At 44.3% G+C, this 14759-nt stretch overlaps 1 protein-coding gene across 8 annotated transcripts in view; it reads left to right on the forward strand.

Moving 5' to 3' along the window:
• Positions 1–2919: 2919 nt before the first annotated feature.
• Positions 2920–14759, forward strand: part of fn1b (fibronectin 1b) — a 33557-nt gene continuing 21717 nt past the window's right edge. For 7 of the 8 annotated variants that reach the window (XM_031559111.2, XM_031559103.2, XM_031559104.2 and 4 more), the window contains exons 1-14: positions 2920–3279; positions 3599–3724; positions 4041–4178; positions 4262–4393; positions 4897–5034; positions 6209–6361; positions 6799–6990; positions 7304–7486; positions 7983–8159; positions 9796–9951; positions 10217–10345; positions 10813–10950; positions 12765–12886; positions 14511–14679. In XM_031559111.2, coding sequence (XP_031414971.1) covers positions 3126–3279; positions 3599–3724; positions 4041–4178; positions 4262–4393; positions 4897–5034; positions 6209–6361; positions 6799–6990; positions 7304–7486; positions 7983–8159; positions 9796–9951; positions 10217–10345; positions 10813–10950; positions 12765–12886; positions 14511–14679 — 2107 coding nt within the window. In that variant the 5' untranslated portion in view covers positions 2920–3125. The remainder of the gene's footprint in view (positions 3280–3598; positions 3725–4040; positions 4179–4261; positions 4394–4896; positions 5035–6208; positions 6362–6798; positions 6991–7303; positions 7487–7982; positions 8160–9795; positions 9952–10216; positions 10346–10812; positions 10951–12764; positions 12887–14510; positions 14680–14759) is intronic. The other variant, XM_031559105.2, reaches the window with a different exon arrangement.

Raw genomic sequence — 14759 nt, forward strand, 5'->3', positions numbered from 1 at the left:
ACTTAGATATGGCCCTGCAAGAGCATGTTACATTTAATGTTAAGCAGTAGTCTTAATGACAGCATGATAGGATAGCTACTTTTTATATTCTTGATGGGAACTACTCTTGGAGAGAGCAATGATACTTTGATTTATTCATTTATTTAGGATGTGATTCTTCACCCTCCAGATTCGGTTCTTGGCCCAGTAGCAGGTTGACTTACAGGAACTGTTTTGCCCCATTCCCGCTAAGTGACAACCACCATGCCCGTGTAAAGAATCGTGACTCAATATGGTTCTAGTATGAATCTTTTTTCATGTCATCTCTTTCTGTAAAGTGCCCAGCCACCACAATTACGGCTAAACTGTCATTCTGTGTTGCCTCCTCACAGCTGAGAAATTCATCAGCAACCATGGATATTTGGAAAGAAAATATCGGTCACCGGAGCCTCCATGGACAAATATGAGTCATGAAAGACCCGTGTTTTTTGTCCCTGTGACTTACACTAATTTAATTGTCGGGCAGGGCGGTATGGTGGCGAGTGGAAAGCTTGTAAAGTGTTTTGGTTTACAGAGCCCTGTGCTTCTTAGACATAAACATAATGCAGAGGCTATATAGAGTCCGCATGGGTACACACAGACATAAACACACACAAACAAACACACACAGAAACACTCGCTCACACACACAGACACAGACCTTCCTCCTCAGGCACCACCATCCTGTCACACAGAAACACTCTCCATCCCATCAATTCCATGCTTCACCCCTCCCATTGCTCTCTCTCTCTCTCTCCCTCTCTCTTTCTCTCTCTTTCGCTCTCTCTCTCTCTCGCTCTCTCTCCCTCTCTGTACCACCCCCCCTTTCACACCCATACTAAAAACTCACTCACTTATTCCCTCCCTCCCTCCCTCCCTCCCTCCCTCCCTCCCTCACACCAGCCAGGACTCAGGAGAGGGGTAGTGTGTGTTGTTGTCTGAAGGACAAAGTCCTGCCTGAGTCAGCTGCAAAAACACACACACACACACGACAGATGATGACTCAATGACAGTTCACCGGTGGACAGGAGCAATCACCATGGTGGGCACGGACTCCCGTCCGGATGGAGGAGGAGGAGGAGGAGGAGGAGGAGGAGGAGGAGGAGGAAAAGGAGGTGGACGAGCGGGCAGAGTAGTGTAACTGAAGACTCCCTGGGGGTAGTTTCTCTCCCAATGTACTTTCCTAATGATGCCGCTTTCATAACATCCCAGATGTATGCACCAGAAAATAAACAGACATTGATGCTATTAGACCTGCGAGCCTCCTAGAGAACTTCTCCGCTGGACAGATGTTATGTAACAACACAAATCAGTTCTGTGACACGCCAGATTGGAGACATATAAATTAAATACGATTAAGTGGAGCACTACTCCCTTGGGCCAGTCCCAGAAAGCGCCAGGAGTGAACTTTTCCCCTCGGCGCATGATGGAACACAGACACCTCCTGACAAGACAGGGCTGCTGGTACATGGTTCAGTTTTTAAGTGTCTGTGGGGAGAAAACAACACTACTGTTTGCTTACATATAGTTTCACAAGGTTGTTTTGGAAAATGTCTTCAAATGGGGGGGGATTATAGTATAAATCATATACTAAGTGCCCTTATTATCTAATAAGTATAAGCAATGTGCGGTTAATACTTATTTGATTCATGAATACAATGTACTTGTTGTGTCACTACTTGCCATTATTTGAGGTTAGACTAATGTTTGGAGTTAGTGTTAATAACATGTAATAATATTTGATTATATGACAAGCACGTATGAATAACATACTTAAGTACACCGTAATAAGTATACTTTATATAACGTGGGACTGAGAAACCCTTAAGAAGAAAACACTGGCAGAGCCATTTCACTGAAAAAAGTACCTTATGAAAAATATAACATAGCAGTGATTGCTTGATGGGATGTAATTTTGAGACATTAAAACTGGACCTCTTAAAAGCCAGAGAATTTTTTTATTTTAAGTAATTCATCCTCTCCCTTCCCATTGTAAACACTCTCATTTGGATGGCCCAAAGTGTAACCTTGTGTATGTCATTTGTTTGGATACGTTTATAAAGCTCAGCATTTTCAGCTAGAATATTTGACATCCTGTGTAAAAATGAGCCTCCAAACATGAGATAATGTACATTGTTGGATTTGAGCCTTTGGTGAGGAATGAGTCTCTGTAAATAATTTCTGACTGGAAAAAGTTTTGCAACCTTCTCCAGACGCAAGTCACTGTCTGCCCATGGTATAGACATGGTTGTCTCCACGGTAACCAGTAACATCAAGCCCTCGTAAATGTACATGCCCAAAGCACATTTGCAGAAGCCAAAAAGCCCACGATAACGAATGCTGATGTGAAGATGTCAGCTAAAATAAGAATGGAAAGTTGCACAACCAGCAGCAAGGAAAATCATATGTCATATTGTTTTTCTGTTTTGAGTGTGCCCTGAATTTGCATTCATGTGTGTCAAACATTTCACTTTGTTGTTCCTTCTTTGACCATAAGTAAAATTATCTGCAGTCTTTTCCACTCAAGTATTAAGACTGTACAATATATTGTTTACCACTGGATAATTGTATTTACATTCTGTATGTCCTTTGCAGTTCCATGTTTATAATAGTAGGCCCTATCTGTTAATAGTATCTGACTGTTAATAACACCTCTACTGATGTCTTCTGTCATGCAAAAACGAAAAAATGCCATTTCTTTACAGTTGAAGTCAAAAGTTCAAGGTATCACTATACCTCCAATTGACTTACAGTTAAAATCAATAACATTCCTATAGATATCCAGTAAGAGGTTTTCCTTGGCCTCCTGCGAGGAAGAGTCAGGTTAGTGAGACTGACGCACACCAAAGCGTGGGTTGTGGGAGGGGCTCTCCCCATCCGCGCGTCCGGAGAGCCCAAATAAAATCGCCCTCCAGCTGTTCACTCTTCCTAACACAGCTGCTGCCCAGTGGAGGCTGAGCAAAACAGAGAAGGCAGCACGGGAATACATCGGGGACGAAGAACATTTGTCAAGCCTCCACTACACTGCCTTCTTCTTCGCTCCAACAAGTTTAACAGAAATAGTGGAATAGAGTGTATTCAAGCAACTAAAGTCACCGATAAGGAAAATGGCTAGGGGTCCTGTGACGGGGCTGCTGGTCGCGCTGTGCATAGGCACAGCGGTCCATTGTCTGCCCAAGACTTCGGAAAGAGCCAAACGAACGGTCCAGCAACAAGTTATTCCCGAAATGGATGACCCTGAGGCCGTTCCCTACCCCTCAAGTAAGTTCGCCTCAGTAGTTATGGGAATAAAATGTGAGACTCCGTTAAGGCAGAACCTTGGTCATTCAAGGTTACTTAGATTATAGAGTGTTAGAGAGTTACAGTGTAAAAATATACCACATGTTACGCAGTTGTAGATCTTTTTATTCTAGACTATTTTTTATTTTCTCTAGTCATTCTTCTTATTTAGCCCTGTTAGGTGTTAGGTGTTAGGTGATCGAAGGAGCATCGGCTCTAAAGCTATACGCTGTACTAGTCAGCTCATCCAAATAGAGAACAGCGAAGAAGTTCATTGTGTGCAATCACCTTTTTCCTATAGCCGGATGCACGGATAGCGGTCGTATGTTTAGAATAAACAACCAGTGGGAGCGGACATATCTGGGCAGCACACTGCTCTGCACTTGTGAGGGTGACGCAGGAATTAAATGCGTAACGAAGCCCGCAGGTGAGGCAACCGGTGTGTCCTGCTTTAGTTGTAGCTCGTCCGTGTACACCCAACTTCATCATCTAATTATCTGTGACCATCATCTCACCTTCTAACAAAATATACACTGGCGAAACATGATTGGGGCACTAATTCCTAATTTCAGTCATGGATATTAATTAAGGGATCTTCACAATGGAGCACGAACTAACTGGGAATTTGTGCTTTAGTGCGCTCCATGGCTGTGCGTGCGCGCTGTAGCTGCGTGTGCGATCGGCGCGTCTGGTGAATATGTGTATGGAGTTTGAGTTTGATTGTCTTCTTGTGCTCCCTGCAGCTGAAGAGACTTGCTACGACAAAATTAACCTGCGGACGTACAGAGTCGGAGAGACATACGACCGTCCCAAGGATGGCATGATCTGGGACTGCACATGCATTGGCTCCGGAAAAGGCAAAATCAGCTGCACCATCGCCAGTGAGTTCTGCGATCGTTTTGGTGACTTGTTGCATACAATGTGGTTAAAGAATATGTTGTTAACCAGTGTTGGCGTTTCTCAGACCGCTGCCACGAGGGAGGGAACTCCTACAAGATTGGGGATACTTGGAGAAGGCCCCACGACACTGGAAACTACATGTTAGAGTGTGTTTGCTTGGGCAATGGAAAGGGAGAGTGGACCTGCAAACCCGTGGGTGAGTTATCATGCTTTCAAACGATTCTGCTTTGTGAGTGAATAACTGCATTCAAATGGTGAGCCAGACTCATCAGAAGGACCAAAGTTCACCAGGTTTTCACCGAGGTTAGGCAATGCATCATCGTACGACAAATATTACAGGACAGTGATTCACAGCAAACCAGGTTGTCAAACAAATGTGTCTGTGCCAGTTGTTTTCCTTGTCCCTGGCTGAACATTCATTTCATCTTCGTTTTGGGGGGTGGGGGGTGGGGCATTGAGTTTGTTGTTCCTGAAAAAGAAAGAAGCAACATTTACTCAGTGTTTTACGTAATAGTAACGTAAGTTACATTGGCCATTTCAACAAACCTGGACCGCCTGTGGTCCCCCAAATCAAGTGAGGTGGAGAAATGCTACCAACAGATTTTCAATGTTTGGTTATCCATTCTATCTTCAGGAACATCAGGAACCTTTAACAGAGTAAATGGTGGTTACTGGAACTCTAACCTGTTTGTTCCACAGCGGAGCGTTGCTATGACAATGCTGCAGGATCCTCATATGTGGTCGGGGAGACTTGGGAGAAACCTTACCAGGGCTGGATGATTGTGGACTGCACTTGCCTTGGAGAGGGCAATGGTCGCATCACCTGCACTTCCAGAAGTAAGACTCTGTTCCAGTGATTTTCCATTTGAGTGGCTGATCCAGGGTTGCAATAGTTTCACTTGTCGTGTTATCATGTCCAAGTGTTCCAGTAGGGACAACTGATCTTAGAACTGTCTGACAGTAAAAATACGAATGACCCCCCCCCTCCCCAAAACCACAGGCTCTTGAATGTGAGGTGGTGCTGTGCTGTGCTTATACAGCAAGGCGATCCTGTTTCCCATCAAGCAGTCAAGCGCTATTACAGCCTAACCCCAGTGGGCAAATGTAGCTCTCCACCTGGGCCAGGAGAACAAACACCCTTTCATAACGCAGAGCAAAACTCCTGGTTCAAAATGGCCTTTTAAGGTTTCGAGTAGGTATTCTTGGCTTGCCAGTACACAGACATAAAATTGACAGAGTGGGATGATATCTGCCTATTTATAGAACATCTGCAAGGGGTCGTGATATGCCTTCAAAGCTTCTGTCTTTGAAGCTTTTCGAAAAACAACTGTTAGTTAACGTTAAGTTGGTCGTGTGTTTGACATGAATAGCAGTCAAATGCATTGTATTGCCAGAAGACCTTTGCCAGGTTCCTTGCATTATCCTGCAGGCATGCAGGCGTTACACCCTTGTGACATCACCACAGCTGTATGAGGTTGGAGTGCGAGGTGGAAAATGACAGCATGGCCGCTGAAAGATTATCATTATCGAGGGAAACAGGAGGAGGGGGGTAGCTAGACGCCATAAGTGCACGGCAAACTTCCTCCAGCTGTTCCTGTTTGCAGCTGTAAGCATCATGTTGTGAGAGTTAAACATGGAGAGATTTGAGGCAGAACATTTAAGAAAGAAAAGGTTTGACAGGGGCAAGCATCTATGTTTGTTAAAACCTCGAACATTATTAAAAATGTGGGTAACACTTTATGTGGATAGTCCACCAACAGAGACTTTACAGATGAAGTTGAAATTCAAGTCTTTCTAATTATCACCTTAACCAAACCCAATCCCTAACCCTAACCATGTTTAAACAGATAGTTTGTTTATAATCTGAGCATCTATAGATGGTCTATAGGGGACCATCCAAATAAGGTGTGAACAAAATGTGTTTTAAAAAGTTGTTAATATGAAAGAATGCAATCGAATGTAACTGTTGTGTCCTGATTAAGAACGACAACGTGTTTTATCGTTTTCTCAGACCGTTGCAATGACCAGGACACAAAAACCTCCTATCGCATTGGAGACACCTGGACCAAGACTGATGCTCGTGACCAAACCCTGCAGTGTCTGTGCACTGGAAATGGCCGAGGAGAGTGGAAGTGTGAGAGACATACTTCCAGTCACGCTACAGGTACAGGTTTTTTACGCTTTGGGTGCACCATCCAATCAGACAAACCCTCCATTATGACTGTTGGAACTGTTTAATGGAGAACACATTACCGTAGCAGTAGCATTGCCATAGCATAACCGTAACATTGTATTCAAATACAAGTACTTTAATATGGAGTTGGTCCCACTTTTGCAGCTATAACAGCTTACACTCTTCTTGGAAGGCAATGAATGGGCACCAATTTCACACTTTACACTGCAGCCTATCATGTTTAATGTCATATGGATGCCTCATCAAATGCAAGAAATCTGAATAGCATTCTATATTTAAACAATGATAATATTTTAGTAAGCAATTCAGCTTGAAGGAAATAGACTTGGCCATACTTTTCTGAGTTTGTGTTATGGTTAACAGTTAACTCAACACTTCCTGCCTCCGCTCCTCTTGTCATTCATCAGGGACAGGTGTGAGCACCCAGGTGAGGCCGGCGCTGCACCAGCCCAACGCCCTGCCCGAGCCTCCCGCCGAGGGCACGTGCACCTCCGTCTCGGGGGTCACCTACCACGTGGGCATGCGCTGGATCAGGACCCAGGGGAGCAAGCAGATGTTGTGCACCTGCCTGGGCAATGGAGTCAGCTGTGAGGAGTGGGGTACGTGCTGGGAGACAAAGACACCGAAAGCCCCGGCAATGTCCTTGAAAATGTTCTTTTGTCAAGCTGGAGTTCTTCCAGTTCTTCCTCCTCAAGTTACATAATTATGTGGTGTCATTTTATTGCATATATTAACACCAATATAAACATCAATATCAGTAGCATCAGTGTGATATAAACATCAGTTTCAGTGACAAAAATGAAGAGACCTTACATTTATATTCACCAAGGGAACTAGAAGCAGTGTGTTTTTTTTCACCTAGAATGTCATTTTGAAAGTGTCTCTCTCTTGTGTGCCTTGTTGTCCCTAAAGAGGGCCAGTCTCTTGTGTATGGTGGGAACTCGGACGGCAAGCCATGCGCCTTCCCCTTCGTGTACAGCGGTAAAACCTACTACTCTTGCACCTCTGAGGGGCGCTCTGATGGGCAGCTGTGGTGCGGCACCTCCTCCAACTACGACGCTGACCAGCAGTACTCCTTCTGTACTGAAAAGACTGGTGAGGTTTTTTTTTATTTCTTATGACTAATTGAGATGTGGTTAACTTGTTCTTGTCAAATAGTTCAGAAATGTATGAATGATATAAAAAGGGAAAAAAAAGAGACAATGAGAGGAGAATCGAACATTCATGTAATGCTTTTACTTATGCCGATGTAATGTAATATTCCGATTGTCTAATAAATAATGAATTTAAAAAAAAGAAAAGACTGGTGAGGACTTTCAGAAACGCCTGCTTACAGTAATGACTCTGACTTCAAACAAAAGAATATGGAAATTGAAAAAAATGATCTCATGACTTGAAGCACGTTTAAATCTTCACCAACTGGATGTCACTGGCTTCTATCTAAGCTGCCATAACATTTGTCTTTATTTCACTAATGCTTATGTCTTTGTCTTGGTGTCTTGATCAAACATGTTTAATTCACCTGCTGTTTAAAGCTTAGATAGAAAGGTCTACCATGCTGATGTGTCTATCATGCTATGTCATCCTCCAGCTCTGGTGACGACCCGCGGCGGTAACTCCAACGGTGCTCTTTGCCAGTTCCCCTTCATCTACAACGGCCGCAACTACTCCGACTGTACATCCGATGGTCGCCGCGACAACATGAAGTGGTGCGGCACCACTTACAATTACGACGAAGAGCAGCAATTTGGGTTCTGCCCTATGGCTGGTGAGTCATGCCTTCCATTGTGGCTAAATACAAATGAAGTTTCACCTTCCTGCAATAAACCCTGAAGGTGATGCCTAAAGGTTGTTGGTTCAGTTGCCATTAAGTGTACTGCTGAAATGTATGCATTTACAGCTATAAACACAATGGTCTGCTAAATGTAAAGTATAGACAGGAGAAGAATGTCTTTTGAGAATAGGCTTTGAGATTTATTTTAACGGTGCCATCCATTCACTTACAGTCACTGATCAGTCAGTGTGAAGGGCCAGAAATAGAAAGTATGACCTCTCACACTGACTGATCAGTGACATTAAATAGGTGAAGGCCTATCCACAGGGGTAAATAAAAGGCCTATCCACAGGGGTAAATAAAAGGCCTATCCAAAAGCAAGTAGGGCTGGGGTAGAGATCTTAAATGGTGTGCAGTAGACCCTTTCAGAAGCAGTGGAGTGGGTAGCGGGCTGGGCTAGAGTTCTTAAATGGTATGCAGTAGAGTCCCTTCAGAAGCAGTGCAGTGGGTAGCAGGCCTGCGTGGCCGTGCTTTTACAGACTGTAATTGGATTTTAAGTGACTGGGTGGCTCTGGCCGTAAAGACAGCCGAATTTCATGGCCAGGGAAGTGAGCTCAGGCCCTGCCGTCCTTCACGGCCATTAAAGCGCATGGGCCAGTTTAAGAGGCTGTAATGATTCACCATAACGAGTATTTGATTTGTGGCTCCGTGGACGAGAGTCCTGAGGGATGACAACTCCTTAGGACACTGCACACATGCCTCATGACACAGACACACACACACACACACACACACACACACACACACACACACACACACACACACACACACACACACACACACACACACACACACACACACACACACACATATATTGGCTTTTGGCCAAAGTCAAAGACCGAATGGGAGCGTGTCTGGCTCTGTTCCAAGTAGAAATGGCTCATACACATTTCTTGCATGTCCAAAACAGGTGTGGATATTCACAGTAATAGTCACAGGAGTAATAATCTTAAGTTTTTATATTTACACTCACACTTTCACAGTCTGATGCAAATTCAAACTATACCTCCACCAAATATATCGCCAGAATGTGACGTTGCCATTAACTCAACAGAAAGAGCAGACCCCTTAACAGCCATAACAGTGACATACTAAGAATATCAGAGGTCTCAAATGTAGTATCGCTTAATGTGGCTGTTAGCAACGGACAAAATTTTACCCACGATAATTTGACTTCAGACTGTATTTTCCCTGCATGTTAAGGGTTGCTAGCCAGGACCTTCTTCAACCTATGCCAGCTTCTCATAATTTCCACTGACATTACCCCTGTTTGTCCTAACTCCTACAATTTGGCCACTTTTATGGCCTGCAGCAAGGACACCAACGATACACACACACACACACACGCACACACACACACATGTTTGATGAGGAGTAGCATGCTCTACATTTATGAATTTCCCCTTTGATCGATTTGAATCCTCACTAGTGACACCTAATGTCTTTGTGACAGTGAGAGTGCAGGAAGCATCTTATGAAAAGCAAAATATCTGTGACTCTGTGTGGACAGTATGTTTTTCTTTGACATTGTTGAATGTTATAAGCTGAATTGTCTGGTGTCTCTCCACAGCCCATGAGGAGGTGTGCACCACCAACGACGGCATCATGTACCGGTTGGGCGACGAGTGGGACAAGCGCCACGACGTCCTGGGTCACATGATGCGCTGTACGTGTATGGGCAACGGCCGCGGTGAATGGAGCTGCACTGCCGTCTCTCAGCTCAAAGGTAGTTTAACCCCAACTTTAACCGACCTTTAACACCAACATTATCTTATTTAGTCAAAGTATGTTTACATGTTGGGCACTTGCTCTCTTACTATTGGGAAATAGTGATATTACAACGATTGTTCTTACTGTCAGTTTTCAGTTTTCGGCCAATTCAACTTCTGTGATTGAAATTGTGGAGCTCAAGGCATCTAACTTAAATGACCCATTACTTCGAGTCCTAAGATGGCCAGTGATGTAATTTACTGTTTCTCTTCCCCATCCAGACCAGTGCGTTGTTGATGGCCTGACCTATGATGTGAACCAGCTGTTCAGCAAGCGACACAATGAGGGTTACATGATGAACTGCACCTGCTTTGGCCAGGGGAGAGGCCGCTGGAAGTGCGATGCCATTGGTGAGTCGATTTGTTGTTACGTCCCCACCCCGCATCTTAAATATGTGTTGTCTAGCGGCTTGGCTACTTGCCTTCCTTCAACATTTCTCGGCTTTGCTGAGTCTGAATGCACAGCCTTCTTGAAGGTTGTTGTTCTTGGCCCCCGTCGGCTGATTTGAGAACACGGTTTCCTCCAATTTACTGGCTCAGTGGAGTAGAATGGGAGGAAGTCAGCCCTTCGTGTTCTTTTCAGTCTGCTCGTATTTGAGTTGGGAAGAGCATGGGAAATATGCAGTGGCCCTTGCCAAAAAAAGACACTTTATACTCTTGGTTACCCCCCTATATTTATAATGCAAGAAGTGTAAAGATACACACACATACATACGTAACATTTATATGTATGATACTGTTAAACACACACATACACGTAAACTGCATGATACCATGAAATAAAGTATTTTTTATCCTGTTCCTCTAATGAAATACAGACCAGTGTCAGGAGCCTGAGACCAAAGCATTCTACCAGATTGGAGAGTCCTGGGATAAAGTCATCCACGGAGCCCGCTACAGGTGCTACTGCCAAGGCAACGGCATCGGAGAGCACGCGTGTGAACCTCTGCAGGCCGGTAAGAACAAAGTTCTCTCAGGATTTGCATGTCTGACAGGCCCACTCTTCTCCTTGAAAAGTCAATGTGTAGAATGACTAGAGTATGACCATATACATGAATCCCTTATTGAAGAGGGTACACTTGTTGCAGCTAGGCTGAGAGATGGCAATAAAGGGACACAAAATAAGTGAGGAGTTTATTTTCCGCTGGACATTCTCCCCCCACACTAGCCCCCCTCCCTACATGCTGTTCAGTGCTTCAATATACATGGGGGGAGTGTTACCATCAACCCCGGGAGATGGGGTGTGTGTGTGTCAGGGGGCCACACTTTGATGTTTACCAGATGGAATAGGGTGTGTGTCGACACCTCGTCACTCCTCCCCTCCAGACTTCTCCTCTTCTCCTTTGTTCTGCGTTGTCCTCCCGCTGTGGTGTTGAGCACTGTTGCTCTTTTCCAGGGCTGAAGTGCAGTCGAGGGGCCATTGATCACCTGCACACACACACACACACACACACACACACACACACACACACACACACACACACACCACACACACACCACACACACACACACACACACACACACACACACACACACACACGCTTCCTAAATGTTAAGGCACCTCATGGTTACCTCAATTAGTGTTTGATCTGAGGAAATGGTGTTGCTCACACATCTCTGGCTTGTACTGATCCAGTTAGCACCCAGAGTAGAAAACAAACCAATGTTGAGATGCATATGGAAACATCACTCAGATTAGATTGTTAGATTGTTCAACATTAGATGTTTGAAGGGTGAATTGTGGACCATTTTGGTGGAATTTAACTGGTATGAGGATGAATTTAGGCCATACCTCAGAAGAGATAAATTGCATTTTAACATAGATTTACATATTTCTACAGTCTTGCTTGCAATCATCAAGGTCTATCTATTCTTCAAGCTATTTTAAATATGCATTGCATTCTCTCTGTGTGATATAGGCTAACTACATACATACCTATATATTATAACTAACAACCGCAGATTTGGAAGATGTGAGATCTCTTTCAGGCCAAAAGCTTGTTTCAGAGTAGCCTTGTGGCTGGTGCAAATTGCCAGCAGCTGCTCTCTAGGGGTAGTCTGGGAGGCAGAGAGAGAGAGAGAGAGAGCAACAAAAGGAGATTTAAGGACAGCAAAACATGAAGTCTTGGTGTGATTTTTAACACGAGGATCAGACAGGGATGGTCTCCTCTCAGAGGCTGCGAATCAAAAAAGCTCCACCGCCGCTGCTGTTGCTGCTGACCCAAGCTCATTCCCCCGCTGGGCTCGTCTTGCAGGGTCAAGATGTTCTTCCAAGAAGAATTTTTCCCCTTCCTGTTATTTATTTATTTGACTTCTTTGAGGGGTAATTTTATCCTAGTCACCTTGGTGCATAAGTGCACTTTCCATCAGCCCAGATTATAGTGCAGAGTCCTAGGATTTTTCACTTTCAAGTGTCTCTAAGTACTATACTTCATAATAACTAAACTGATATGTACTGATACAATTTTTATATTATATATATTATTATATTATAATAGCACTTGGGGCTAGGGGTAGGTTTAGCATTAAGGCCAGTAATGTGTAATATTATGTACTTGTATGCACTCAGTATATATTATTATTTAAGTATATAGTATCATTTAAATATATAATATTATCTATCACACTGTAACAAGGTCAGCTGAGCCCTGAGCCCTTCTCTAGCACCATACACGATCCTCTTGCAAAGTCCTTCAGAGAGACACATGTTCTAAATGTAAACGTGCCTGTGGGTTATTAAGGCTAATCTCCTGCTCTTGGTCTCCATCAGGTGTCCAAGGTCCAGTGAGGGTGATCATCACAGAGGGGAGCACCCAGCCCGACTCCCACCCCATCCAGTGGAACCCACCCGCCTCAGCCCACATCATCCACTACGTCCTCAAGTGGAGAGTGGTAAGTGTCCCTACCATAGACATATATAGGCATCTAGACATCTATATACTATTACTATGTCTATGGTCCCTCCCTCCAGAACTCTTGGATCCGAAGGGCTCCGTAATGACACAAGGCAGCCAGTGTGACCCAGCGTTACATCCTGTAGTCAGACATATATCATTACTCTTTAATGTTTCTGATACATTTAGTATTTAAAAAAACACTAACTCTGCATAAGTAGATTATTCAAAGATTGATATTTCAAATGACAAAAAAATGTGGGTGCTAGGTGTGCCAATAGTTTTCCATTTCTGGTATCTACACCATACTATTATATTTTAAATCCTTCTTCATGGCTTTTTTTATGAAGTAGGCAAAAGACATGATCTTTTACATAGAGACTCTCCAAACATTTACTGGAAAGTTTGCGCAAGGTAGTGGAACAGGACAGAGTGGGGTCCCAGAGCACACACAAACAAGCACACACACACACACACACACACACACACACACACACACACACACACACACACACACACACACACACACACACACAAACAAGCTGAAGTCCTTGAACTTTTGGGTGGCATACACAGCAAACATACTTTATGGCCATGACAGAACAACCATTTGGGGTCAGCCATCCCCAAACAGTTCAACCACTCTTTCCTGCACTAATTGAATGTTTCGTGTTTACTCGTTAAAACTGGAAATGTGTCAATAAAGATGTGAATGGCTCTTTGAGCTCCCTCTCTGAAGGGCTGTTTAGCTGTCAAGATGTAGGAAATGTAATTGCGCTCAGGCACATGGACTCTGAAGTGGTGTTGTATTTACCCAGGCAGGTCAATCCCCCCCCCCCAACGGTCCTGTTTGTTTTCATAGTCCAAGGGGAATGGCCATAGGTCTCCTGCACTCTCTTTTTTTTTGGTCTCACACACTTCTCTTTCATCCTCTCTTTTCTCACCTTGAAACATATGCTCTCTATTTCTGTCTCCCACTCCTCTCTTTCCCTCTGTGTGACACTCCCTCCATGTTTCCCTCCCCCTTCTCTCTCTCTCGATCTCTCTTTTTCTCCTCCTCTCGATGCTTATTAAAAGTATGTTTTTTCAACTGTTGTATGCCAGCTTGAAAGTTTCCACCTCTGTGATGCCAAGACGACAATTACAGCTCATTTTGCTACTGGGCAAACATTTGTGTGACATCACCCTTCTTGAGATGTAAAGATAATTATTGCAGTTGTGCTCATGTGTTGTTTAGCAGAATGTTTCACAACCCTCCCCAGACCTGTTTCCAATGAGCAATTGCAATTTTGTGTCTAGGGAGCCATAAACTATTCCACAGATAGCATAGAGTCCACTATAAGTGTGCTTTGTGCTAGCCATTCGATTTATATTGTGTATTTTTGTTATTATTTTGGGCTTTTATTGAAAGGAGAATAGACAGGAATTGAGCGTGAGAGAAACGGGAAGTTGGGGGCGCGGGGGGGGGATGACAGCCTGGATTCGAACCCGGGTCGAACACCTTGGGCCTTGTGTGGTGCGGGATGCTGATGCTACTCCCCCTGCATGGTGTTATTTTTATTTTTCATCAGTAATTATCCACATAGTTGCTGATTCCCGAGCCACTTTGTTGTTGTTGACAGAAAAACACTCACAGACCCTGGAGGGAGGCTAAGATCCCTGGACACTTGAACTCTTACACCATCTCTGGCCTGAAGCCTGGCCTCACCTACGAGGGCCAGCTCATCAGCATCCTGAGGCAGGGGAGCCGGGAGGTCACCCGCTTTGACTTCACCACCACCTACGGGACCTGTGAGTGCTCCCTCCTGTCCATCACTCCTCTCCTAACCACTTCACTCCTCTTCTCCCATCTTAGTCCTACCCTTTCTCTC

This window comes from Clupea harengus, chromosome 21 (assembly GCF_900700415.2).
Source record: "Clupea harengus chromosome 21, Ch_v2.0.2, whole genome shotgun sequence".
NCBI classification, from domain to species: Eukaryota; Metazoa; Chordata; class Actinopteri; order Clupeiformes; family Clupeidae; genus Clupea; species Clupea harengus.